The sequence below is a fragment of the Borostomias antarcticus genome (assembly GCF_949987555.1).
Source record: "Borostomias antarcticus genome assembly, chromosome: 2".
In the NCBI taxonomy this organism is placed as follows: Eukaryota; Metazoa; Chordata; class Actinopteri; order Stomiiformes; family Stomiidae; genus Borostomias; species Borostomias antarcticus.
In genome coordinates, this window is record NC_140235.1 from 30699350 (window position 1) to 30727288 (window position 27939).

The 27939-nt window shown below is 44.1% G+C and overlaps 2 protein-coding genes across 2 annotated transcripts; both read left to right on the top strand.

The window, feature by feature from the left end:
- Nucleotides 1-17952: 17952 nt before the first annotated feature.
- agtr1b (angiotensin II receptor, type 1b) lies at nt 17953-19044 on the top strand (the record flags this gene model as incomplete). The annotated part of the gene is made up of 1 exon (XM_084449857.1): nt 17953-19044. The coding sequence occupies one exon, from the start codon at nt 17953-17955 to the stop codon at nt 19042-19044; it is 1092 nt and encodes a 363-aa protein (XP_084305983.1).
- A 2528-nt stretch (nt 19045-21572) lies between these two features.
- On the top strand, nt 21573-27209 carry cpb1 (carboxypeptidase B1 (tissue)). Its single transcript, XM_084450650.1, has 11 exons — nt 21573-21682; nt 21979-22054; nt 22350-22474; nt 22758-22854; nt 23128-23229; nt 23470-23574; nt 23963-24073; nt 24544-24634; nt 24974-25176; nt 26255-26339; nt 26893-27209. The coding sequence occupies exons 1-11, from the start codon at nt 21618-21620 to the stop codon at nt 27078-27080; spliced, it is 1248 nt and encodes a 415-aa protein (XP_084306776.1). The 5' UTR covers nt 21573-21617; the 3' UTR covers nt 27081-27209.
- The last annotated feature ends 730 nt before the right edge of the window (nt 27210-27939 follow it).

Genomic DNA, 27939 nt, shown 5'->3' on the forward strand with positions numbered 1-27939 from the left:
TGGAGGGGATTAATCATAGTTAGTGTGTTAGACTGTATATTTTCCAGGAATTAAACCACATTGCATCCAGTACAAGCCCCCACATCACACCGGAGAATGCAGACAGTGTGACGACAATGCATACTGTGTGCATACGGTCAATCTGACAAAATGAACAAAATGCCATGCCTAAACTGCTCAACGACACAACACACACTGTTGCTTCTCCCGAAAACACACACACACACACACACACACACACACACGCACGCACACGCAGTCCACCATGGTTATTATCTCTCACTTTGCTGGGTTGTTGATTGGCATTGGCATGGGACGCCCCACGGATGTGTTATTTCCCCGTGGCTCTCCTCCACCTCCTCCTTTTCCTTCCTCCTGTTCTTCTCCTTCACGGCCACCTCCTCCTCCTCCCAATCCTCCTCCTTCTCATTTTCTTCCTCCTCCCTTCAGCCTCCACAGGGGTTAATGCAGGTCCCGTGACTTCAGAAACACTTCACGTGAATTCACCCATGGGGGGTGGGAAGGACTCTGTTATCATTGTCTGTCTGCGCTTCAATAAAACGCGAGGCAACAGTCTGACTGGCATTCCAGTGAGCTCACAGTCACACACACGTATTCGGAATGTCTGTGTTCATTTCATGACGCTCCCATACAGTATTCTGGCATCCATTTGAGTGCATTATATTTGATTTTTTAAAGTGCTTGGTCCCACTTGGTTGGCTGAATGGCAGCCCTTGGACCAAGGGCCAAGCTATAACTTTATTTAGCACTGTTTATTGACTGTTGAGGGTAAACAAAAATGTTGTTTTCAGGGCTGTTAGAGGTTTTAACCAAATGAACTGCTGAGTGATGATGGCCTGTTATCTTGGGCGGATGCTAGATGGGTGAAGGTCATATGAACGTTTACTGTCTTGATTATTGTTGATGATTATTGTGTAAGATTTCATGTTTTTGTATGAATGTTTAATGAAATGTGAGACAAAGGCACATTTCTATCCTCAGACTGACAACCATTGGATTATTATATATTCTATTCTAATTGCATAAGCACTGATTCTTGACTAGATAGTCTTTTCTCAGTATATTATTCTGCTAATAAAGTAAATTAGTGGTCTGAGGAGAAAAGGAAACAACTGTTTTAGGGAAAAGAGCCGCGGGCTGTGGATGAGCTAAAATGTGCCGACCCCTGCAGGGGTCCAGTGAACCCACAGCCCCTGAATAGGAGGAAAGAACATGGAGAACTGGGTGACGAGGCAACGGATGTCAGGAACAAAAGTGAGGAAAGATAAAAACACGTGAGTTCTCATGTTTCTGGAAACTTACTGTTTGTACTTGGTTTGTGACGCCCACGGTTTAGACGGGCACATTATCCTCCTGTCAGATGGCATGTGCTCTGAATACATGAGTCACATCCCCAAGAATCCTCAGAGGATAAGATTTCAAAGTAAAAACATAGCAAAAACAAAAACAAACCCCATACATGTAGGCGCCAATGTTCCTATGTACACATACTACACTTCAAATAAACCATTCCCACATGCAATTTGCTGTTGAACACGGACAGGGGACAAAAACAATTATATACTATTATTCAAACATTCAAACATACTGTAACAACCATTGTCCTAACTTTACTTGGAGGTCATTTGGATTTGTCATTTCTGAGATAGGCTATATGAAGAGTTATTCAATATCAAGGTCCCAAAATGATGCTGCTCATATTGTTTCAATATCCTAACCTTGGTTAGTACAGAGAGAAATAGGACCCTCGCCGCTCATTAAAAGCACAATATATGGGTTCAATTTCAAAGGCAGTTGTATCAGTAGGAACTGGTTTATTTGTTAACAGACGGGGATCGCAGAGAGTGGGACACAGATCCAGCCCCAGTGTATTATCTTAAACACATCTGTCAAAGAGACAGATTTGTTTGTTACTACAGAGTTGAGGAGATGACAAAACAACGGCAGCATGACGCAAGTCCTCTTCTCTCCCAGCGTGTGGAGACGGTTCTGACCAACGGGCCCTGAGGCTGTTGACTCAGCTGAGTCCAGAATCCCCCACAGAACCGGGGAGTTAAAGGAATTGTGTGTGTGTGTGTGTGTGTGTGTGCGTGTGTGTGTGTGCGCGTGCGTGCGTGCGTGCGTGTGAGGTGTATAAAGGTGGAAAGACTGGGAAGAAGTCGAGAGATATAGTTAGATATTCACATGAAGAGTATTTTGTTTCACGCGGTGAAAGTCATATCTCTTGAATTACAAGGCAAAACCTGAATATAAATCATTAAATCAACCTTGAGAAGCAGCACGTTGGCATTTCTTTCATTTTAAATGATGTACCTCTACCTTTTCACTGTAAATGATGTATTATATACCTCAGCGACCAGCCTCTGGTCTGCAGCAGGTCCTGTGTGTCTTGGTGAGGTGGATGTTTGGATGGATTTACGAAAAGAAAAGGTCACGGGTGAGATTGAAAACTCAATACCCCTCCACATGCTGTTTATACAAGTAGAGTTTTGCCTCTCCAGTACCCCAAGAAACACACACACGCACGCACGCGCGCGCGCACACACGCACACGCACACACACTCTTTTTTGGACAGACAGTGAAGATTTGTATCCTCAGAAACATAAACACAAGTAACTTCGGTACAGTGCATTCACCCCCGACTCTGACATTCTACACATTCATAGCTCTGCCAAAAATCTGGATGTGTAATGCAATACATTTAAAATTCAGTTCATGCACTGTAATGGATTTCACAACAAGTTGCATGATACAAACCAGTCTCATATTCAGAATTGAAAAAAGAGAACGCTAACTGTATGATTTACTCCTTTTAAGACAGTCTAAAAGGTTTGTTGACCAATGCAGGAAACATTAATTTCAATCCAATTTCTTGGCTAACTGTGCAGTATCTGTCCTCTTCACAACATTCATCAGACAGTATGAATCTAGAACCCCCCACACCAAAAAAAGATGTTTGTATGTTGTATGTTTTTCATGTTCCATAGACTATAATCGAATTATATTGAAATTCCCTAATTTACAAGGAATATGATTTTATACAGATGTATATTAAATCATGAAAAAAAACGGTCTTATTCATCTTTGATCAACCAAATGAAACGCAAAAGGCCTAATAACAGAGAGGTTACCCTAGGGATTTTGTTTTACTACCCCTTGACATTTTTTCCCATCCCTCACTGTGTGGACCTAAGGCCCAACCTTCAGGGAACCCAAACAATGTGGTAGTCAGGCTCCCTGGGTCCTTCCCACCACTTCATTCCCAATCCAGGAAACACTTCCTGTTTGCATAATAGATTTGTTGTTTTTGACATATCTTGTTCGTTCCCTCTGAATGTGAGTGTGGTGGTTATAGCGCTCTACAACCTCGGGTCAATGGTTTCCGTGACGTCGAGGAGTGGCTACTATCGGGTCCGTTAGCAAAAGGCATGCCCCAAAAACCACCGAGAGCATGAGGGGCGTGCTAACAGGTTTTATCTCGGTGGCCATCAGGAGGATATACTGTCTGTTTGGTCAAGTGTTTCTAATGTTTGACCATGAGCTAGGAAAAGCATTTCCTCTTTGAGGATAATACACATCTAATCTAAAATAAAGTATCGTTGCCAAGCTCAAAAACAAAAAAAATTATTGAGCTGGGTATTGACAAGGACCTCACGATACGATACATATCACAATATGATTATATAATGATACATATGATATACAGTATATTGTGATACATTGCAATGATATACAGTATATTGTGATATATTGCATACTTTACTGAAATTTTAAAAAATAGAGCTGAAAATAAAATAAAAATATATCACTAATACAAGATACAGAATAAAATAGAGCTGCAGCAATATAGCTAAATGTAAGATATGAATTATATAGTGGAAGTATAAGTATAAATATATTGGAAGTATAGGTATAAATATAAATCTATATGATGTTTTGATATGTATACTTATATGTATATTTACAGAAAGTCTATATGTATATTTTACCGAGTATAAATATCAAGTGTTTTTGTGCACAGTAGCTATTGAGTTTAGTCTGGAGTTCAGTGGGCGGTCTCCTCATTCAGGATCATGATGGTCTTGTTCTGTTTATGTTCCTTGTGCTAAAAAAATAGATTTGCCACACTGTTAGATATGTAAAATGATTATTTTGATGTATCGATACGAGGGGCGTATCAGCACAGTATTGCGGGGGAAGAAATACTATGATACTCTGTATAAACTGGACCAATTTTATTGCACAGCCCTGTGTCTTTCATGTCTTTGTCTCAATATACCTGTCTGCCTTTTGGTCTCTCTCTCTCTCTCTCTCTCCCTCTCTCCCTCTCTCTCTCTCTCTCTCTCCCTCTCTCTCTCTCTCTCTCCCCCCCTCCCTCTCTCCCTCTCTCTCTCTCTCCCTCTCCCTCTCTCCCTCTCTCTCCCTCTCTCCCTCTCTCTCTCTCTCTCTCCCTCTCTCTCTCTCTCTCTCACCCTTCCTCTTTCTGCCCCCCTCTTCAATCTCGTCCAGTGGTTTGTCCCTCACCTCCCTGTAAATCACTGCCGTCATAACGTACAGTACGCCATCATCAAAACAGAATAGAGAATCATTAGCGTCAGGCCCAGGAAACAGTGACTGGTGGGCTAACAGAGCGGCTTCTCGTCGGGTGTGTGAGAGAGAGAGGCTGTAAATATTTTCTGAGCCTTGACTGCACCAGGTGGACGGTGCTAGGGAGTTATCCTTGACACCCGCACGCACCACACAGAGAAAATAAAAGCCCAGTTAAAGTCACACCCCTTATGGAGTGTTATCATAGGCTGATACAGTATACGGAGATCGATGTGGCCATGACGAGAGGCAGTTCTGTGTAGGTGGATGTGTGGATATAGAAGTAAAGAGTTACAGTAAGGAGAGAACACTAGCTATCGTTTATCGCCTTGGCTGTTTACATTCGTGACATATAAAGGTCATTATACCAGACAGATTTAGGCTATATTAGTCTAGAGGCCCCAGGAACCGATCCTAACTGAACTGAATCTCCTAACTCACCCATTTTTCTATCATAACACCTTTTGATAAAGATTTAGATTCGACAAGTGAAACCAGTTTATTTCTCGTCACATATCTAACAGTGTGCCATCTGATATATTTAGACAGGTGTTCAACAAAGAACTCTCTTTCTCTCTCTGTCTCTTTCTATCTCTCTTTCTTGCTCTCTCACTGTCCGATTTACAGTGAGCCCTCCACCCCCACCAAACCTAAAGAGTATTGCTTTACCCAGCCAGGTGGGTGGCTTGGCAAGCGTTTGTCATTTTGGCGGGGGAGGGCTGGTCATGTAATGTCCATGTTATTGGTTCTAGCTGTCAAGAGCTTCCCCAGCAGTGTCCTGTGTTCTGGTGGTGGGTGTTAGGTGCTTGGTCAATTCATTCTGCTGCCGCGCTGGTGCTAATACCGCTAATTGTGTTAGAATGATCTCATTTGCTGGACATTTGCGCCCCGCTACGCCTCCGGCCGCGTCAGAGTGATGGGGAAGGGTCCTCATCAGGTTTTAGAGGCGTGGGTTCCATCAGGAAATTAGGTGTTACCTGAAGAAGCATGGACAAATAAAAGCTCCAAATGCTCTACATGAGTTATTGTTTGGATGGATCTCCAATTTAAAGTAAGCAAATCACCTTCTTCTGCATGAATATGGTCCTTTTTAGACAGCATCATGTGTTGTGCATGATGTAGAGGTCCATTTACAAGCAAAGAGTGAACAGTACCAGAAAAAGTGCAAGAACCAACTGCAATCCCCAACAAGCACGGAACTGAACATTTGAGAGATAATCCTGTCACGGGTTAGCCCCGGTCTTCCTCCAAATATGTGTGTGTGGGCCCTAACCCTGACCTGAATCCTACAAATCAGTAGGAAACTAAACAAAATTGGCACATGGCAGTCCCCTCCCAGCATCCCAGCACTCACCCTCTTCTCCAGGCTGGACCAGCACCGTCTACGGCCCCTCTCGGCCGGCGGAGCGCAGGTTTTTGTGTGTTCGTTCAGGTGGGGGACTCCAGTCCTCCGCTGCTGTTTGTTTTGATCCTTTTTAGTTTTATAGTTTTTTTTTTTTAAGTGTCTTAATACAACAGGTCCGTCAATGAGTGACATCCGAATCCGGGCATGGCTATGCTAATGAGCCACCACTGGTGCGACGCTTCGTTGTCGGCAGCAAACGCTCACGCACAGCGCTATCCTCCGTTCCGTACATGGTCTTCACAATTGCCCTTCGTGGACAACGTTGTGCCCTTGCCGTCCAGTCCAGTTGTCTACACCACGGCAAACACACACCTCATTATCCGTTCACCTGTTCCATGTTTAATGGCGCTCATATCGTCCCCTCAGGGGACCGCGCCTGCTGCATCATCACACAGACAGGAAGTGCCACATAAAATCAAATGAGAAAGGTGTATATGTACTGTATGTGTATAGGTGGAAAACAGATGCCTATCTAACCTTGCAACCATCCACAATCCTAACAATACTTATTCCCAAACCTTCTGCTATATTAATCAATGTCTTTGTGTTGCTGTGGAGACAACATCCTGTTCCCATTGTGGGTTGCTTGTAATGTTTGTTTTGACAGAGACATACTGTATGTGGATTTCCCACATTTCACCTCCTCAGGGACTTGGGGTTATGGCTGATTGTTGTTATGAAACTCCAAAAAAGAATACAGGCTTGAGCGTTGATACTGCGCCTCTTCTCATTGCTGTAGCCAAAGGGATCTACCTGTGCAAAGCTAACAGATAACATTGTGATCCAAACACACTTTTTATGGTTAAGCCAAGCATTAATGGAACCCGACTGCAGCGCAGCGTCATTCGGGGGTGTAAATAACACCGTCACTGTGAGAGACCCTCTTCTCTCCTCTTCCTGGTCGAGTAGGAAAGGATGTCAGAAAAGGGAGTCGCCCAAGGCCCTGTCCCAAATTAACCCTAGAGCCGTACCATCTATGCCCTTGTGGAAATATGAGTAGAATGGACAGGCGAAAGCACCATGGTGGCAATCCCAACCATCCAATCAGGGGTTGGAATTGTTGAAACTTTGACCACATTGTTGAAGCTTTGACCACATTGCTTACACGTGGCAAATCCTCTCAGATTTCACAAGGGGGGTAAAGTGGCTTAGGGATTGACCTGGAAAGTGTTGGAACCAGGCCGGTGAATCACAACTGCTGACATGACCCTGTTTGACCCGAGATGTTTCCAGGCGAGGTGGATGAGAGACTGGGGCTTTGTAAAGAGTGACAGTTCCTAAACGAGAGGTCGCGCTCGACTTGGCAGAAGCGACCAAACCAGGACCTCCACTTAGTCTTCAGTTTGTTTTTCCACTCTCTCCTCGTTTGTCTTTGCGTGTCGGGCGACAGGTATCTCTCGATCGGGGACACTGTGGACGAGGGGGGTTTGAGGGCACGGCAGTCCCTCAAAGGTCTCAAAGGTAGTGTTAGTCTGCAGGAGAACCGATTTTTAGTTATGGGCACCTGTCAAGACCGAGACGAAGGAAGGTTTATACTCGGACTGGCAAGGAGTCTTTTTGAATCAAGCGCAGTCAGATTTAATTGCTTTTGCTAGTTGTGGAATTTACTTTCTTTGTATTTTTTTTGGATCCCATAACCTGAATTTTCTGGCTCCCATAACCTGGTTGTTGCACTTCGGGTATTCCATGATGATCTGAATTCCCTCTTCGTTTATCTTGGCCCCCATAACTAGACCCATAAAGACACTTTCAATTAAAGTCAACTAGACATGACTGGGCCAGCATAATCAAAATATAAATCTACTGTATGTGATATTTAAGTACTTTTTTTATTCTTACCGTACAGTATACAGTGTGTACTTAACATTTTCACCTCAGGACAATAAAGTGTATATTATATATGACCTTGTCACTGCATACGCCAGATAAACAGATAAATGAGTGACAACTGGATGACAATGGAAACATGCTACTATTCTAAGGCACCCGTTGGCGGCAGAAGTAACCCTACCCCATCACCTACAGTACCAGCCTCCCCCTGCCCATGCCATCTTAACACCCCCCAATCCAAACCAAGGGCACTGCTGAGGCCAGCTATTAATAAAGCACTTATACTGTCAGAGTGAGCCAGGCTATTCTTCTCACTCCGAAGAGAGGGGGGTTTCAAGTGACAATGGAGTTACATCGCTGAAGACAAACGGAGGAGGGAGGAAGAGAGAGAGAGAGAGAGGAGGGGGGAGAGGAGGGGGGGGGGGCGAGTGGTTTGACCAGTATTGAGTGGTAGGGGTGGGGGGCAGTTTTCTGTGTACACTGTATGTTTCTGTATACAAGAGTGAGTGTGTGTGTGTTGCGTGTGTGCGTGCGTGTGTGTGTGTGTCAGGGAGTATCACTGCTCATCTCACTCCTCCAGCTTGTCCAGTGGAGCTGTATCAGGAGCAGTCAATACCAGTACGCTGAGGTGGTCTCTCCCTCCTTCTCTGAGGTAGCTACAGCCCTCTGGTTCAACACCCCAGGTAAGAACTATGCCTTTCTCAATCTCAGGAAGATACCTCAGACATACGCCTTCTTCTATGGATATATACAGAATTCTCATCTATATTTAATGTGAATGTCTTGTCTATTGTGATGTTTGATCAGCTGTACCTTTTCAGCAGAAACATTTTATTTATTTTTCACTGAATTCAAGAGTGAGCAAACTGTTCTGGTCATCTCTAGTAGTCATTTGAACAAATTGCTGGATTTCCAATACTTTAATTCCAAATTCTAGTAGAAAAAACTTTTCTCCGTTCGGCTAATTATGCCACCTGTTGGACTGTTAGTCTTTGTGGTTCATGTGAAAGTCCAGTGTGGTCAGGGAACCTGGATCCTTTTGTAAATAGACTGCAGTGTGGGAATGGATGGGAAAGAGCTCTTTTACCAAGGGAGAAGTGTCTATGTACAGTACATACATGTATGAACCGTAGCTGACATTGCAAAACTTCGAATCCCTCTGGAGAAGAGGGATCGCTTCCTGATAAACACCAGCTGCCGGTTTCTCTTAATAATCCTCACTTATGAAGGAATGAATTCCCAAGGGGAGATGGAGAGACGAGGAGAGAGAGAGAGGGAGAGGGGCTGGAGAGCAGATGGTGAGATGGACAGAGGTGAAGAAAGGGTTAGTGAACGCAGAAACGGAGGGAGGGATGGAGGGAGGGATGGGTGCTGTTATATGTCTAGATAGCGACATGATTCTGTAATTGGTTGGCAAAAAATAAGAATGAGAGGGCGTCTAGGAAGGGGCCAACGGAAGAGAAGAGGTAGAGGAGGAGAAGAATGGATTGAAAGAGAGGAAGCAGGGAGGTGAAGAAGGTGCAGTGCTGTGTGTGGAGTTAGAGGCCATGCGAGTGCGCGGGGGACGAGGGACGAGGGAGGTATATCGAGCCAGAGTGAAAGGTTGCTCACAGAGTGGTGGGAGGCTTCCTCCCTCTCATGACCGTGTTTAGAGTGTGGGCTGACCTACATTCCACAAGCACAGCTCCATTGTTGATCAGCTCTGTATTTATTTCCTCACCCGTGGAGCTCATTGTCTTGTCCCTCTTTGTGGAATACGGGAAACATAAAATTACTCTTTTCAAACAATGAGTGTTGAAAACAATGATTTATTTATTTATTTCTACATATGGACTATTTGAGTGGACTAACTTAAGGAAGTTGTTGACTGTTTCAAGATTGCAGGGAGTGCAGTAAATAAAGCTTCCAAAGGTCAGGGATGTTTTGCATTGAGTTAGCTAACGTTTATGATTATGATTATTACTATTATTATTATTTATTAAGATGTGTCCATTTGTAAACAGTATGCTACAATTAACTTAACCCTCAAATTTTTTAAGCGTCAGAAATGACCACACACTGTTTAGCAGAGAAAACCCCCAAAATAATATTTTTTCAACTTGAAATTTGATGATCTTTCCTAGCGTCACCCCAACATTAGGAAAAGTGAAACATCGCCTTCGTTCTGTGTTATGTCCACCTCCGAGGCCAGCCCCTCCGATGTTTGAGGCCTCCCCGTACGCTCGGCCCACTGCGGTCGAACAAAGTACCCCATCCTGTCCTTGGGCTGGTCTCGGCCCACAGAATCAAACAAACCTACCCACGCGTGGATCAGACCCATTTCAGCCAAACTATAGGCACGGATCCACACCCCCATTAAAACCCATTCAGTTTAGACTGCCTGCCATTCATTCTCTATGGGGGGACTTTTGAGACCCCTAGCTCAGCCTCCAGGGGCGGCTAGGGACACAGGGTCTTGGCCAGGGTGTACGGGGGCTGCTCCTTGCCGTTTTTCCAATGTTTTTGCTCTGTATCTATTTACTTATTTTATTTTTATTGAATGGCCCTTATTTATCAAAAGGAGTGCAGATCCGAGTGCAGAAATTATGGTACGATAGCGTCCAGGCGTGATCTATCAAACATTCATATGCCGCCAATCCCAACGTACAAATTATCGGGCGTTGATAAATGTGACGGATGAAAACAATCGTTACTTAAATATCACGCCCCTACATATTCTGGCCTCGCCCCTGTAATTTATGGCATAGAGATACGAAATACGGCCAAAACGAGAAGTTTCTCCGACTCTCGTCCAATAACAATTCTTCACTCTCCATGGAAAGATTCAGAAAAAACATCTTGCATTTCACAATTTTTTAAGGTGTAGTTCACGCATGTAAACTCACACCAGACAGCATGCGAGCTGGGCAGTTTCCTTGTTTAAAGGTGGGATAGGTAGTTTGCTTTTGGCTTTATTTGGTAAAATTGGCATAATATCCTTTCAGCTATCAGTAACAGAAGTGCTCTGAGAATAAACTTGGATCTCCGTGTTTACCGCTGCCTCTGTATTTTGGATTCAAAGAATACCAGTCATGTTTGGAGGGAGGGACTACATCATGATTAGGGACTTTAAGCAGCGACGGTTTGAGGGACGGCTACGGCGTTCGAGAATTACTTTTGCGCGTCCCCGATTCTGTTAGAATTCTGTGCCGTTGCAGCCCGACTGTCTACTACGGGGGAACAGCTGACTTGGTGTAGTCCCTAAAACGTCTAAGCATTTCCATGTAAATATTGTATTTTAGACAGTAATCCTGTTCAGACTATGTTCTACTAGTAATAGCCTAATGATTCTAAGTGTATTTGTTAGATATACCCGCAAATTATATCGATTTTCTTGTTTGTCTACAGACATGTCATCTTCCTCGTCTAACGTTGTCACTCCAGCTAACGTTGCTTAGTGATAATGGATTTCCACCGCTACGGCAATGCGTGGGAATGTTCACGGATGCCGTAGCCGTCCCCAAACCGTCGCTGCTTAAAGTCCCTAATGACAGGAGGGAGAGGCGGGTTCTTTTGAAAAGGATGACCAATCGGAGGCCTTGTTGACGTTAAACTACATACCCCACCTTTAATTCTATTCGAGCACACCAGTCGCGCAAGCACAACAGACGCTGTTTGCGCGGGTGGATTTGAGCGGAGCCGAACCCACCAGATGCTGGTTCAGAGCGCACAGCCGATATCGCGCTTTATCGCTGTGTGTTGTTTCTGTAAAACTCAGCAGTTAGATCATATAACTCTCTTCGTTTTTCCACTTCAATGATCAGTCTGATGTCATCCGTCTTCTGGGTGAGAGTAGTTAGCTACTGACGTACTTTGTGAAAGTTTAATAAATACATTGGGAAAAAAGTTAGCTACTGATGTCTGGGAGGCGAGAGAGGATTTGTGTTGTGTGATAGCGTGTTGTGACTTCTGATTGGATGGTAGGATGCAAGCATGTGGAAATTATATTGGTGCTTTGATTAGGCCTATATAATAATAGTAGATTAAAAAACATTATGTAGTGATATGATGAATATATTGTAAATATCCAATGAATTTCTATGAGATTGCGCATGTGGACGCGCGGAAAATTCCACCCCAACGGAAAAATCGGTTCACCAGCATTCGTTTAACATGGGTGCTGAAGTGAAGCGCAGCAGTGCGCGTTTTGCTTCCGCAACTGGTGAGTTGGAGGCGTTAGAAACTGGTGTGCGCCAGGTTAATAGCCTACCTCGCTCACCCATCCTCTCACCTCGGCCGAACGATAAGACGCGCATAGAGCATGGCATTACCGATATGACTGTCAAAGGCTTTGACATGCTCTATGCGCTCCTAAGCTCCTGTCACATGCAGCTGTTGTGACAGGCAGTGTCATGGAGATGCACACAAGTTTATATAGATCAGCAAACGCATCCTTGTATGGCCTTAAAGTCGCACTGAAACGGACGTTTGAGATCATCTAACTTCCTTAGTTTGACGTATTTCCGACGCAAACAAGCTATGAGGGTGGTACATATGTTTAGAGGAATTTGATTGGAACATTGACAAGTGGACGGGTTTTAAGAACTTTAGACAGATTCGATAGAAGGATAGCGTTGATTGACGAGTGGATGTCGTGAGATTATTGGCCTAAAATCTAAGGTACCTGTTGTCGTCATTGCACGTGAACTTCCGTTTTCCAGGAAGTAAGAAATTATATACTTTGATATAAGATTACAACAAAAGTAGAATTTTGTATTTTTTTTGGCATACATTGTTGAATAGGTGAACACTATGACCAATTATGTGAACCAAAATGGGACACTTTTTTCATTTCAGTGCGACTTTAAGAGCACCAGCACGTCATGGGTAGTGTCCACGATATTCCCACTTTGTTTTTTATTTTCTACCAGTCGCTTTGCCAGGTGTTTTTCTGCAGAGAGGTTTTCCTCCGTTACTCCATAGTGTTTAGCCATTGGCAAAAGGCAGTCTTAATTCATGAATGTCTTGTGCTTGGGGTTAAGGGCTGTTGATCCTCTCAGGATGTGGCTGCTTTCACATGAAAAACGCTCAACTCACTGACCAGGCGGTCGATTACTGGGAAGAAACAGTGGATACGAAAGTCACTGGAAGTTTCCAATCACTCTCTTGATCCTGTTTGACTGTTCACCACAAAACCCTGCAGGTGGCGAGGCCAGAGGCGAACTGGCGCGGCAACTGGTCTGGCACGCGGTGAATGGCCTGCCCCCCGTCCGTCAACAAATCGTCGGACTTTGAGTAGCTGTAAACCGTAGTGATTCAAGTTACGTTTTTTCAGTACCTGACGTCACTCTGTACCTGCTATCTCAACTTCCAGGGCAGGTGCATTCACTCAACTTTACATACTGATTCTCAGATGTATTCTGCAAATATTTACAGCTGGAATTGTGAATATCTTGTTGTCTTTTCATTTTAGGTTGCATTTCCTGTCTAAAAATACGCCAAATAATATTGTTAATGGGTGTATGCAGTATTTTTTCAATATCTCTTAAGTTTTTAGTATATTGTCAAAACAAAAGTAAAACTTTAAGCCTGACTTTATCCATTGTTTAGATAGTAGGTACCAAAATATATGCAAATGTATGCATATTTAATGAGTTATTGCCTAATTTGCATAGGCTACCTAAACTTTTTTTTTTTTTTAGAGAAAGTGTAATACAAAAAACATTTCTCTTGATGTGAAGATGAAACTGGTAAAAATGCATGAGGATATCTTTAAAGGAAAAAAAAAATCATATTCAACTGTAGTGTCTCCCCTTAAAGGAGTAGTAAAGTAAAATGCATGTTTAGCCTTGTTTTAAGGTTACTTATGATCATATACAATGGTTCAGATCAAAACGTTGATAAAACTAGCACTTTTGAGAAAGTCTGATAATTGCTCTACTGTACCACCATTTAGGTCATACAATGGATGTAGGTGGGCACTGTGAAAGATAATTCAAAAAAATGTTAAACTCTCGATTTCAAAGACAAGAAGCTCACCGAGGGGGTAATTGGTGTCCGTTGGTGTTCTAACATCAAATTCGCTGCAAAGTATGAATCCTGTAGGGTTTTATTGATCATTTTATGAAATCCATTGACTTTTATTGAAGCGACCGTTGTAGATGTGTAGATCAATCCGCAGAGGGGATTCAGACTGCGCGGCAGTGCGTTCTGTGAAAGATGATTGGCTAGCTCGTTGATTGTGGACCGCTTTACTTTTATTTTTGTTTGGGGGGGGGGGCTTAGGGGGGGCTAAGGCTTTTTCAGGGGGACTTAAGCCCCCCCCTAGCTCTCCCCTGGAGCCGCACTTGCGGCTAGCATTAGCAATCAAAATTAACAAATAAAAAGCAATCGGTAGGCTTCAGTCACTTAGGCTTTTTAAATAAGAGCTTTGACTCAAAGCTCTTATTCAAAACACCTAAGTGACTGAAGCCTACCAATTGCTTTTCATTTTGTTAATTTTGATTGCTAATAATTATGTCACCAGTACATTGATTGATTAGTGTAGCCTAGCATTAATTTCGCTTTAATTTTAAGACTAGGCTGAAAATGAAAGAAAATTACTCTTACACCAAAAACCTGTTTAACACACCTGTTTTTACTTATAAACAAGTGGAAAATACCCATTTATGTTAGTGATATAGAAGAGGCATTTACAACATTTTGCCACAGGGTAGGCTACATATTTTTAAGTGATATAGGCATATGTGGCTATGCTGCGCAGATGCCAGTCAGAATCAGTATCATGACAACTGTAAAATATGTGTAGTGCGTACGCGGTCTGAGCGTGGAAATGACCGTATGGCCAGTTTTCTGATCGCTTAGTAAACAAGGGCCAATGTGTGTTGTAGTAAAAACGAGTGCCGTCCACTGATTAAATGCAGTCTTTCTGCACTGTGGACAAAAGGAGTAAACACAATGTTAAGACATCACAGGGGATCTATAGCACTGGAAAATTAATAATTCCTCAGTGTCATCATATTGACAGTGTCTGTCTCTCGTCATTCTAAACAGGAAATGACAGAGCTGTTTCAGGGCCAAAGGTTTGTCCGTGACATGCCAAATGAAAGCTTTGTTCTGTAAACAGAAATACACTGATGCTGTCTCTCATGCCAATATTACCATTAGCAACAATCCTACAGCTACCAGAGAGCTCTCAGGCAGTTAGCCATCCATCCAATCCCAACCTAAAATGAATCATTAATATTATCAATGTATATTCCAAAGGGGGGGGGGCATAATAGTTGTTTTATGGTGTGCACAGGGATACTGCTGAGGTAGTTTTCCAGTGTGTCTCCAGTAAGATGAGACCAGCCAAACAATGGGCTAACATGAATCATTAACTCCATCAGGAGGACATTTTAGTGGCCCTTCGCTACAGCCTACCAGATGGTAGTGCTCATGGCAGAGCATTCAGGCGCTCGGGGCAGAGCTGCAGATAACTCTGTTGGTGGGAACAAGGTTTTGCTAGCAACCCACTTTTAACCTCTTCAGATCTATCCCAGAGCCCTATTGGTTTAACCTTGCAGAGATTCCCATGACCTCCAGTACCAGAGGTTGGGAGTGAGAGTTTTAGGAGTTGATGGTCATTCAAGTTCACTGTTGATGTCGATGGTCAATCAAGGATCGTCAGCTGTTGCGTCGAGGAGATTAGGGAGTTTGTGACATATCCTCAAGGTTATTGTGCTCTCTCTCTCTCTCTCTCTCTGTATCTCTCTCCCTCTCTCTCTCTCTCTCTCTCTTTCTCTCTCTCTCTCTCTCTATCTCTCTCTCTCTGATCCTGTCACTCTGTTCCTCTCCCCTTTCGAGTGGGTTGAAGTGTTCACAGTCACTGTCAAGTGGTTGTTTACCTTCCTGTATACGGTCACCCGGGCTTTATGGCCAGTGTTCTGTAATGCGCCACCCCCGCTTGCCCGCTTGGCTCACTGGGCAAGGCCACACTAAATCACCAGGTTGCCTCCGAGTTTCCCTCCTGTCTGCGTAACCTGCCTTTATTAGGGGCCTCATTAAGCATAGCCTAGCTAACTAGGGACCATAGAGGCCAATAATGACAGGGCCATACAGTCGGATCAGCCCTGTGTGGAATCATGGGTAATTTGCTGCTCATGGAAATATACTAGTGATGTGGACATGTGTCCAGCCTATTTGTTTACTTTTCTGAAGGTGAGAATGACCTGTAGGATTTTTCAGTCAGTATGAGCGGTCAAGTTATATATATATATATAGCATTTTTTAAAACATCTCTATTTCTGGATGGGGAAATGATAGCTATGTAGTTACACCCTCTCTCTCTCTCTTTACATTCAGTGGTCAAATTTACAGTCACCCACTGTTCAAATCATTAACAAATGAAAACAGGAGTAAATCTGAGCGGTGACATCTGTTGAGCGCTTTATTTTCTGGGTCTGAGGACGGAGAGAGACCTCTGAGGTGTGTCATTATTCTGTTGCCCTTGGCAAGGTGACACTCACAACAAAACCCACATCTGCAATCCATATCTCTTCTCACTTTCACACAGGAGCGATTTCACCACGAGGCCGAGGAAAACAGGAGAGGCTTGACTTGGAGATAAAATATCAGAATTGAAAGGAACTTGGACTTTAATTGTGTGAGAAAAAAAACACCAATGTCATACAGAGGCTATACCTGCAGTCAGACAGACAGAACGAGAATGCATCTTTGTTATGGTGCATTAAGTCAATGTCAATGTTTTGTTGCATATGGCGACAACATGGAGCATGTCACCACTTCAAAAATGTAGAGTAAATAGATAAGTTGACTTAATTTAGCGTTTATCAAGTTGTAACTGAAAATTTCATACAATATTGGTGCGTCATCATCAGCAAGCAATTTCATGATGATGTTTTTTTTTAAGCTAGAATGCCATCTTGTGGCACACAGCCAATATGTTGAAATGTATTTTGGACTTACTGTAAGGTATGGTTTTTATGCTTGAAATTCAACTGAATCAAACCCTTTATTCTTCCAATTTCTTCCAACAACCTTTTTCAATCTAACCCCTTTTTTCATTTCACATTGAAAAAAACTTTACAGTACATTCACTTGATTATTCAAATAAAATACCTGGCTTGGACTTTTTCGTAGCACTGTAAAAATATATTGTACCTCAGACTACTCATATTACTCCGCACACACTGCTGCCACGCATTTATTCCCGTCATTAAACATAGAAACGGTCAAGGGAGGGGTTGAATGGGTTTTTTAGTCCCATTTCACATTCTACTCTTTGTAACGAAGCAAAAGCTACAGCCGCGGGCTAATTTTCCACAGCACACAGGTTTGATTTTCTCACAGAGACAAGTTTCCACAGAACCGGTCTCTGGCTGTCCTGTTTGTTTAGGTGCGTGCTGATTAGAAGTTCCCATGCTGCCGGTGTATCTCCGCACACAGCGCGGCCTGAAACGTGACATGTCTTCACGGTGAACGGAGCGGCCCCAACTCTCTCTCCTTCTCCCTCTTCCTCCCTTTGTGCCTCCCTCCCCCTCCCCAGTGGGCTACCTCCATGCTTAATGGCGTTGTTATTTGAGCACCCTCTTTGGCACGTAGTTTTCATTAACACAGGTCATAACACACAAAATAAATACTCCTTCCGGGTACCGCGACCCACCCAGATGGACGGCCCATTTGATTAACACTGTACAGCTTTACTGTTGCCATTCATTAGCCAAGAGACGTCTTAAAACCCAGACTGTCTGTGTAATGATTATTCAAAGGGGGAATTTTTGGAATATTGAATAACATGCAGCATCTGTTTTTGATGGCCTCTTGTTTTACTGAAATAACATAAAGCGCCAGGATGGTTTTAATGTGCAGGTCTTTAACGAGCTGGTGTAGAGTGTTTTTCTGTCCGTTCGTGTGGATTAGCGTTTATGGGCTGTGCCTGTGGTAATGACCGCTCTTCCACTAGAATGTCTGTGACATTTTTGTTGTGTTTCCTTTATAGGAGTCGCCGGCGAGGCCCCCTCACTCCAAGGCGTCGTATCAGACGGCGCAGACACACCCCGTCGACAGGGCACCTCGTTTAAGCGTTCAGGGATCCGGTGGTTAAAAAAAAAGAAAAAAAAGGAAGATGGAGAATGTAACAGCGGGAGAGACAGAAGGGATCCACGTGCATTGCAGCACAGGGAGGCACGACTTCATCTTCACCCTCATCCCCTTCGTCTACGGCTGTAACTTTGTCATCGGCATGGTGGGAAACAGCATGGTGGTGGCCGTGATCTACCGCTACATGAAGCTGAAGACGGTGGCTAATGTGTTCGTGCTCAACCTGGCGGTGTCCGACCTCACCTTCCTCATCACGCTGCCCATGTGGGCCACATACACGGCCACCGGCTACCACTGGCCCTTCGGCAGCTTCCTGTGCAAGGCGAGCGCCAGCTTGGTCATCTTCAACCTCTACACCAGCATCTTCTTCCTCACGGCGCTCAGCATCGATCGTTACTTCGCCATCGTGCACCCGATGGGGTCGCGCCAGCGCCGGACCGTGGTCTACGCCCGCATCACCTGCGTGCTGATATGGTTCTTCGCCTTCCTGCTCAGCGTCCCCACGGCGATGACGCGCGACGTCATCTCCATCACCAACTCCAAAACCAGTGCATGCGGCCTCCTCTACCGCAACGCCACCACCCAAGACGTCAAGCACTTCCTGTTGGCCATCAGCCTGATGAAGAGCCTGCTGGGCTTCCTCATTCCCTTCCTTATCATCATCACCTGCTACTGCCTGATTGGCCGGGCGCTGCGAAGGGCGAGGAACATCCAGAAGAGCACGCGCTCGCGCGACGACGAGGTGCTGCGGATGCTGGCGGCGGCCGTGCTCGCCTTCTTCCTGTGCTGGGGTCCACATCAGGTCTTCCACTTCCTGGACGTCCTGGCCCAGCTGGACGTGGAGGCGGTGAAGAGATGCACCACGCTGGACATCATCGACACGGCTATGCCCTTCACCATCTGCGTGGCGTTCTTCAACAGCTGCGTCAACCCCATCCTCTACGGCTTCGTGGGGAACAACTTCCGGAAGAATCTGCTGCGTTTGCTGCGCTGCAGCCCGGCGGCCCACGGGGCCCACCCCAGCATCACCTCCAAGATGAGCGCCCTGTCCTACCGCGCGTCCGAGACGCTCAACCTCACGGCCAAGCAGAAAACCAATATGGCCGACATTAAGTGATGAGAGGTTAGAGGGAGCGTGCGGGCGTCCTCTTTTTCCCGCCCTCGCGGGTCCATTTTAAGAGGGTTGTGAACGGGGGCTAACGCTCCGACTGAATGACCAAAACACTGAACCGTGGGGGGTAAAACATGTCTGAAATGTTGAGTACAGAGCCCGTAAAATATCTTATTGTGTTTGAGCTCAAATATGAAGCAATCCAGGAGTAAGTAAGTAAGTAAAGTTTATTTATATAGCACCTTTCAAGATACACAATCACAAGGTGCTTTACAGTAAAATCGAACATAGTGGCAGACAATTAAAACAACCACATACCAATTAAGACAAGTGCAACATAACCAAATAGAATAAAGCAATACAGAATGAAATGACACAAGTAAAATACAGGAGACACAATGCTAACAGCTATTAAGACCTATTCTGTTTAGTGAGTTTGATTTTTGTTAACCAAGCTAAGCTTCATATAATTCACAGACTGTCCCACTATTCAAGCACCTCAGTTAGATTATAGTAAGCTAGCAATTCAACCATTTTGTCAAGACCACTAATGATGCATTCATCTGTTGTCGTTCATTTCTCTATTTCAACACAAAAGTCACATTTTATGTATTGACTTATACACATCAGCAAATGTGACCATTACACTGACATTAGGCCTGTGCTTCACTCAAGTCCTGCAATGAAAGGAGAACAGTGCTGTGTTATTCTAGGGTTTGTGTTTAGACAGTTTAAGACATGAAAGAATAATATTCTGGCATTCCTGAATCCTGCTCTCTCCCACTACTGTACATATTTTGGAATATACTCCTAGTGAGATGATGCTGTAACAAACACAATAGTATATTCCAACATTCAAATTCCTATTTCATATTCCATCTATTGGCAAGCAACAAAGAGGTCAACGTGATGCCAAAGGTTAGATTACGCAAGAAGTCATCAGACTGGCTTATATACTCTTGTGTGCTCTACCAGAGCAGTTTGTGAAAGCAGAACAACTTGATTGGCTTGTCTTAAGTGTGGTGTATTGTAGCGTCTTGTTTGTAGATGTAAAATAAGACCTCTGCATAATCCCAGTGTGTGTGTGTGTGTGTGTGTGTGTGTGGTTGTACCAACACAAGGTGTATGTAAGCTGTATGCTATTTGTGACATGTTGTATTCATCGTGACAGTGTTGTACAAATGCAGTAATCTGAGATGTTCTATTTGTCTGGGAGAAATACATAATAACCAGATTTGGGTCAAATATAATTTGCAAATACTGACATACTTCAGTTCACCCTATTCAATGAGAGTAGTGTATCAATCCTATGAATGGAGATTTTGAGGTAAACCAAACACACCTAAAATACATACAAATATTTTTTATTACAACAAGTATTTGATGGTATTTCATATATGTATTTGACCCAGGACTGATTATAAGTTGTATGTAACAACTCCAGGTAGGGCGATTTTTGTCAATTATCTGGGGCGTTTTGTCTTTTTGGTATTTAATGTTGTTTTTTTTCAGTAAGTGTACAGTTCATTGAAATATGTATGAGAATATATGAATAAAAGGTTAAAAAATAAAATAACAAAAATACAACCACCATTTTGTAACTTGCATTTCTAACAGATTGGAGAAGAGAGCCCGGAGATGGTCAGTTAATTATTGCATATGACCCACTGACCACAGATCATAGAAACATTCACAGGAAGGACATTGAGTCCCAAAGAATCAGCGAAAACAAATTCTGTCCTGATTGGTGAAGTAAGTAAGTAAGTAAGTAAGTAAAAGTTTATTTGTATAGCACCTAGCTCAGCACGAATGCACAGAGTGCTTCACATAAGGTGCAGGTGACAAAAAGTGCATAGTAAAATAAATAACATACAACACAGTAAAACGAGAAAGTAAAAGTCAAGTAAAATAAATAACATAACAAAAAGTATACAAAGAGTGGGCAAATTCAAAGGCCCTTAAACTAGTACAATAAAAGAAAGAAAGACACAGCAGGACCTGCAGGTGTGGCCTCAGCAGCAGGGCTCAAACGTCTGCCTGAACTGGTACGTTTTCAGGTGCCCCTTGAAAATATTTACTGTCCCTGCAGATCTCAGGTCCAGGGGGAGCGCGTTCCAAAGTCTTGGGGCAACCGCCCCAAACGCTGGGCCCCTTTGGTTTTTAGTCAGGTCCGGGGGACTGCCAGGAGACCTTGGTCAGAAGACCTCAGAGACCGGGTGGCTTGATGTGGTGGGATCAGTTCACAGATGTATGCGGGGGCTAAGCCATTGAGTGCTTTGAATGTGGTCAACAGGATCTTGTCTGGTGGTCAGACTTGGAACAAACCGAATGACCTTGGCTCAAGGTGTCACTCCAACACATCCATCACAGGTTAATCATTGAATGATGAATATTTCGGCGTTGAATACTGACGTAACGCCCAAATGTAGCAGGTGAACAGATACCACTCTGGACAGAGAGTACTGAGGAACATAACATGCAGACGACAGACGCCACACCGAGGATGGGGATTGGTGGAGAGAGAGAGGGTCGGGGGGGTATAAGAGCCGTCCATTGGTGAGGTCGTACACACAGGCAACATGAAGGTCCTTCTGCTCTTAGGATTGGTGGCAGTCGCCCTGGCTGACGTGACTCGCTTCGATGGGTAAAACAACCATGATTCTAATAGAATGAATATCATTCAAATGTATACCTGACAGGATTGTACAGTAGTTCACAGATTATATGGTGAATAACAGTGCTAAGGCTGATTTTTGTACACAGATTACATGTAGTCTGGTATAAGAGGCCATTTTAATGAAGAATACTGTTTTCAGTTAGACTTAATCTGTGTCAGGTAATCTGATAAACATATATTATTAATCCCAGCTACAGACAGTTCTTTGAATTCTAGAGGAACATGATATCAGCGAAAATGTCTCCTTGTCCTTCGATCACCAGGGAGAAAGTCTTCCGTCTGAAGCCTGTGCTCGATGAGCATGTGGCCCTCATTAAGGATCTGGCTGCCAGCATGAAGGTACGAGGCCTTATCTTCCCAGTCAGCCTCCATCTCTGGTGTGCTATAGAGAGAGTATTCTCACTCTCTTCAGGGCTTCAATTGGTTTGTTAAAGGTGATGGAACTCAAATTGGACCGGTCATTCTTGTCATCTGTTCAGTATTCACCCATACCTGTGCAAGCGTTCCTTTGGGGAGATTCTTAGAAATCTATTGAGGGTCCCCGGGTGAATATCCATAGGTCCCTGTGCATTCCGGCTGTTGGTGGCTTCTTCATGCCGTTTGTTCAAGTCTTTGTATGTGGCGCCATCTGCAGGTGGACTTCTGGAGCCCAGAGAGTGCCGAGCGCGTGACCATCGACATCGATGTGGACATTCACGTGCCTGCCGCCCACACTGACATGGTTTACGTCACTCTGGAGCAGAGTGGCATGGAATACCAGTAAGACTAATTTATTTACAGATATGTAGGCCTAGTCTATGATTCCAACATTTATCCTGTCTTCTAAAAAGAGAAAGATCATATGAATCCTCAGATCATAGACCTATTAATGTATCATCATCAATCCATATAAAAAAATAATAATATTTCAAAATCATTTTACATCTGTCTGCCTAGATACTAGTTAAATTAGAAAATCCCAGGTAATCATTATTATAAAAAGGCAAGGCTACAGGGAAGAATGCAGAGTAAAATGAAAGGGATGCCCTCTGCCTGTTCTCAGGGTCCTGATTGAGGATCTGCAGGCTAGCATAGACGGACAGATGGACAACAAGGACACCAAGAGCCACAGCTACGTCAAGTACAACAACTGGGACAAAGTAGGGGGTCTCTCTGTTTGAGTCTCTCCATGGCTCTCTGCTCTTTTCTCTATTTTACTTGCTCTCTTTCTTCCCCTTACTTTTTGTTAGTCTACCGCCCCCCCCCCCTACCACCACACTCACGCACATCCACTCCTCCATCCCTCTCTCTCTCTCTCTCTCTCTCTCTCTCTCTCCATCTCTCTCTCTCCCTCTCTCTCTCTCTCTCTCTCCCCCCCCTCTCTCTCTCTCTCTCTCTCTCTCTCTATCTCTCTGCCATGCTTGGTTATTTAGATCCAGGCCTGGATCAACTCCATCTCCTCCTCCAACCCTGCTCTGATCAGCAAGCAGGTGATTGGAAAGACCTTCGAGGGTCGTCCCATGAACGTCTTCAAGGTACTAGATGCTCTATTACAATTCTTTACAATAGTTTCACAATAAGATTGGCTGAATAATGAATTCTTTATTATATAATTTAATTCATATAATTATACAGTGGAAATGAAACAACAGCACAAATAGTACTGCTACATACAGCACCACTTAAATATGTCATAACCTTTCAGAAATCTTTAACTAGTGCCAAACAATGATTTAAAAATCATAGAATCGACTCTTCCCCCCAAAATGTCCCAGATCGGTAAGAAGTCCAGCTCCACCAAGCCCGCCATCTTCCTGGACTGTGGCATCCACGCCAGAGAGTGGATCTCCACAGCTTTCTGCCAGTGGTTTGTCAACGAAGTAAGTCGTTCCAATTACTTTCCTCGATCGAGCTCGTCTGGTCGAACGAATAACCCCGTCGGTCACACTTTACAATAAGGGTTACTAAAAACATTAGTTAACTGTTAACTAATGCTTATTTAGGGTTAGGTTAGGTTACTAATGTTAATTAATACGTTAGTTAAGGTTAGGGTTAGGGTTAGGTGAGTTAACCTTAGTTAACATAAATAACATTAGTAAATCGTTAATAGAGTCATTAGTTAACTGTTACTTAATACTTAATAATGCATTAACTAATGCTTATTAATGTACCCTTATTGTAAAGTGTTACCACCCCGTCTTGTGTTGAACAAGTTCAAGAGACTTGTTGAAGTGTTAAACAGTTCAAAGCTCTTCCTGTGTTCCACAGGCTCTGTCCACCTATGGCAGTGACTCTCAGATGACCAGCCTGCTCAACCAGATGGACGTCTTTGTCCTTCCTGTGTTCAACATTGACGGATACCACTACACCCACAAGAGCGTATGTTAGCCCCTACCTACTCTTTGTTCACACACTCTTTTTTTTTTGTGATATTTTTTTAGGGCTTTTCAGCTTTTTTTAATGGGACAGGACAGTTGAGAGAGACAGGAAATGTGGGAGAGAGAGAGGGGAGGACATGCGGCACAGGAGCCGAGAATCGAACCTGGGTCAGCTGCGCGAAGGACTAGCCTTCATATGGGGCGCGCCTTACCCAGTGAGCTACGGGGGCGCCTCTGGTTCACAAACACTCTTGACGTGCCAGAGCCTGTAGAGAGGGAGATGTAGTCGGACAGCGGAGAAGACCAGGTCTAAGGCCTTCGGTTTGAGGCCTTATAATGATGTGTATATCTACTCATTAACCATTTTGAAAATGACCCACAGTGGAAGAAATACTGCAGGAAAGGAATGCTGCATTGACGCCACGCTGTTGGTTTTTATTGAGAATAACGTTTGTGTGTTTGGACCAACAGAACCGGATGTGGAGGAAGACCCGCTCCACCAAGTCTGGGTCCAGCTGCATCGGCGCCGACCCCAACAGGAACTTCAACGCCGGATGGTGCAGTAAGTAGAACACACTGGAAATGTGTTGAGGTCTGAACTCTAATCGTGACTAAAAAAGTAGAAAGGAACGTTTCAGCGGCAACTTGGTTCTCTTCAGTGATATTAATTCCCGAGTCATTATTGAGTATGTCACTTTGAGCATTACAGAGCACGTGACTCCTTTTTTATAAAGAGATCTTTCTCGATAACATTACATCTTCAGGAGGTGGTACTGTAATCTGTGTTCATAAACATATTTTGGGGGATTACAGTATTGCCTCTTTAATTGAAGCAAGGCCAATAGTTATTACAATTGCAATCCCATTGTCATCTCTCCTCCAAAACCCTTAATCTCTTCAGCTACCGGAGCCTCCAGCAACCCCTGCAGTGAAACCTTCTGTGGCTACAAGCCAGAGTCCGAGATCGAGGTCAAGAATGTGGCCGACTTCATCCGCAAGAACAAGCCCATCATCAAGGCCTACATCACGATGCACTCCTACTCCCAGCTGCTGCTCTTCCCCTATTCCTACACCTTCCAGCTGGCGGAGCACCACAGTGAGCTGGTCAGTCCCCTCCGCCTGATAAAGTAGTCCTGCTGATGACATGTGCAACCAGTGCAGTGAGATGGTTTTACTAGCTGGGGGTGAATTCATTTTCAATTCCACCAGTTCAGAATTAAAATTGAGATAATTCCATACTTAATATTTCAATTTAAACTCACTTCAGCTGACTTGAGTTGAAACATAATTTAACCCATTCCTGGTACAATGTAGGCTAAGCAGTTCCATGGGCCTGGAAATTACTTGGGATATTCACAGCAGCATAAAATGTAGTTGAAACTGCCAGCGGTATTGCTGATGAATACAATGCTGTTACAGTCCACAAATTACTCATAACAAGATGATCAAACCAAAATAAAATGAGTTACCAATGATACAAATAACTGTGTAAGCAGGCAGGTTTTATCTATAGAGCACCTAGGGTTAATGACCTTTACCAACTAAATTCCACCATTTCACACTCATCTCTCTGGGTCTCTCTCTGGCTGTCTCTCTGTCTGTCTCTCTGTCTCTCTCTCTCTGTCTGTCTCTCTGACTATCTCTCTGGCGGTCTCTCTGGCTCTCTCTCTGGCGGTCTCTCTGGCTGTCTCTCTGTCTCTCTGTCTGTCTCTCTCTCTGGCTGTCTCTCTCTCTGTCTGTCTCTCTCTCTGGCGGTCTCTCTGTCTGTCTCTCTCTCTGGCGGTCTCTCTGTCTGTCTCTCTCTCTGGCTATCTCTCTCTCTGGCGGTCTCTGTCTGTCTCTCTCTCTGGCTATCTCTCTCTCTGGCGGTCTTTGTCTGTCTCTCTCTCTGGCGGTCTCTCTCTCTGTCTCTCTCTCTGGCGGTCTCTCTCTGGCTATCTCTCTGGCGGTCTCTCTGTCTCTCTCTCTGGCGGTCTCTCTGTCTCTCTCTCTGGCGGTCTCTCTGTCTCTCTCTCTGGTGGTCTCTCTCTGGCTATCTCTCTCTCTGGCGGTCTCTCTGTCTCTCTCTCTGTCTCTCTCTCTGGCGGTCTCTCTGTCCCTCTCTCTGGCTGTCTCTCTGTCTCTCTCTCTGTCTCTCTCTCTGGCGGTCTCTCTGTCCCTCTCTCTGGCGGTCTCTCTCTAGCTGCGTGTTGCTGAGGGAGCTTCCAAAGCTCTGCGTAGTCTGTACGGAACCCGCTATACCAGTGGACCCGGAGCCGCCACCATCTGTGAGTATGAATCAACAAGCCACTTACCTTTAACAGACCTTCTTATCTGAGAAGACCGTCAGACTGAATCCATTTTCGGTTCGGGGTACTCCAGCGGGAATCAAACCTAACCCTGGCTGGGTTAGCACTGAACACATGACCACCTGGTTCATCTGTGTCCTAACTGCTGAAACTCCTGAAACTTTCTATTCATGTTTTATTGTTGTTCTGTATGTATGAAAGCTGGATGGTTATGTGTTTTTATTGTGTGCTGCCCTCTTGGCCAGGTCACTCTTGAAAAAGAGATTTCCTTTAATCTCAACGAGTTTTATCTGGTTAAATAAAGGTACAATAAAATAATAATAATAATAATAATAATAATAACTGCTTCAGCAGAAGAGAAAGTACACACATTTTTTTTGACTTAATCAAGTACTAGGCCATGCATTATAATATGATCATAATGTATATGGATATTATCCTCCAAGTCCTGTCGTTCCGCCACCAGTGATAACTGGGATGCTGAGTCACGTATTGGCGTATTCCCATTGCTTGTATAACGTTGTGTTGGTAGACCCCGCTGCCGGAGGTTCTGATGACTGGGCGTACGACCTGGGGGTGAAGTATTCCTACACCTTCGAGCTGCGCGACACCGGTCGCTACGGCTTCCTGCTGCCCGAGTCTCAGATCAAGCCCACGTGCGAGGAGACCATGTTGGCTGTCAAGTACATCACTTCCTACGTGCAGAAGAACCTCTACTAAAGAGACGGGCCTACGCTACGGACACTCCTCTGGTCATCCCACGGTCCAGAGCCTGGAACCTCTCAGTCTGTCACTGTACAGAACCTCGGAATGAGTGCCAACAATAAAAACTATGATTTCTTTCATCTACGAATGTGCTGAATCAAATTGTTCAAGTCAAAGTGCTTTATTGGCAATGGATGAAACCGCAAGTTCTCATGTAACAAACTGGTACACAAGATGAAAACAAGACACTGTGTTATAATAAGAACTATTCTCATAAGAGCATTTATAAACTTGTTTTCCCTCTATGCAGGAATGCAATGTGAGCCAGACACTAATGCGAGTAGGCCTGCTGTGACACTCATTTCTGCGTGTGTGTGTGTGTGTGTGTGTGTGTGTGTGTGTGCTGTACGCTATGTAGCAAACTGCTCTGATTGATTCTGAGCTATTCAGCAATTAAAGTTGTGTGTTTCTCAAGCAGCGCAGACCATATCAGCTATCATCCAGTGACTGGTAACCAGAAAATACCACAACTGACATAGGAAAATGACATCTCCAGCACCTTTACTTGACTGTCGATCTACAGGTAACTAATACGGGTCTGTTTGGGTGGTACCTCTCCTCTCCATCCCTCACACTGCAGATTTATAACTGGTAGGAGTGGAATGAGCGTAAAGCCTAACCAGGCTGGGGTCACGATCTAGCCTCGTGAGACCATCCAGATCTTTTGTACATTCTGTAGAGAACTGTAGCTTGCAAGATCAGAACGGTCTCATCATGAAGCTATACATGTTCTTCATCCCCCAAGAACTCATACATTTAGATCGGTAGGCCTTTAGAAGCCTGTACAGACATCTGTGGTCACTTTTGTCATGGT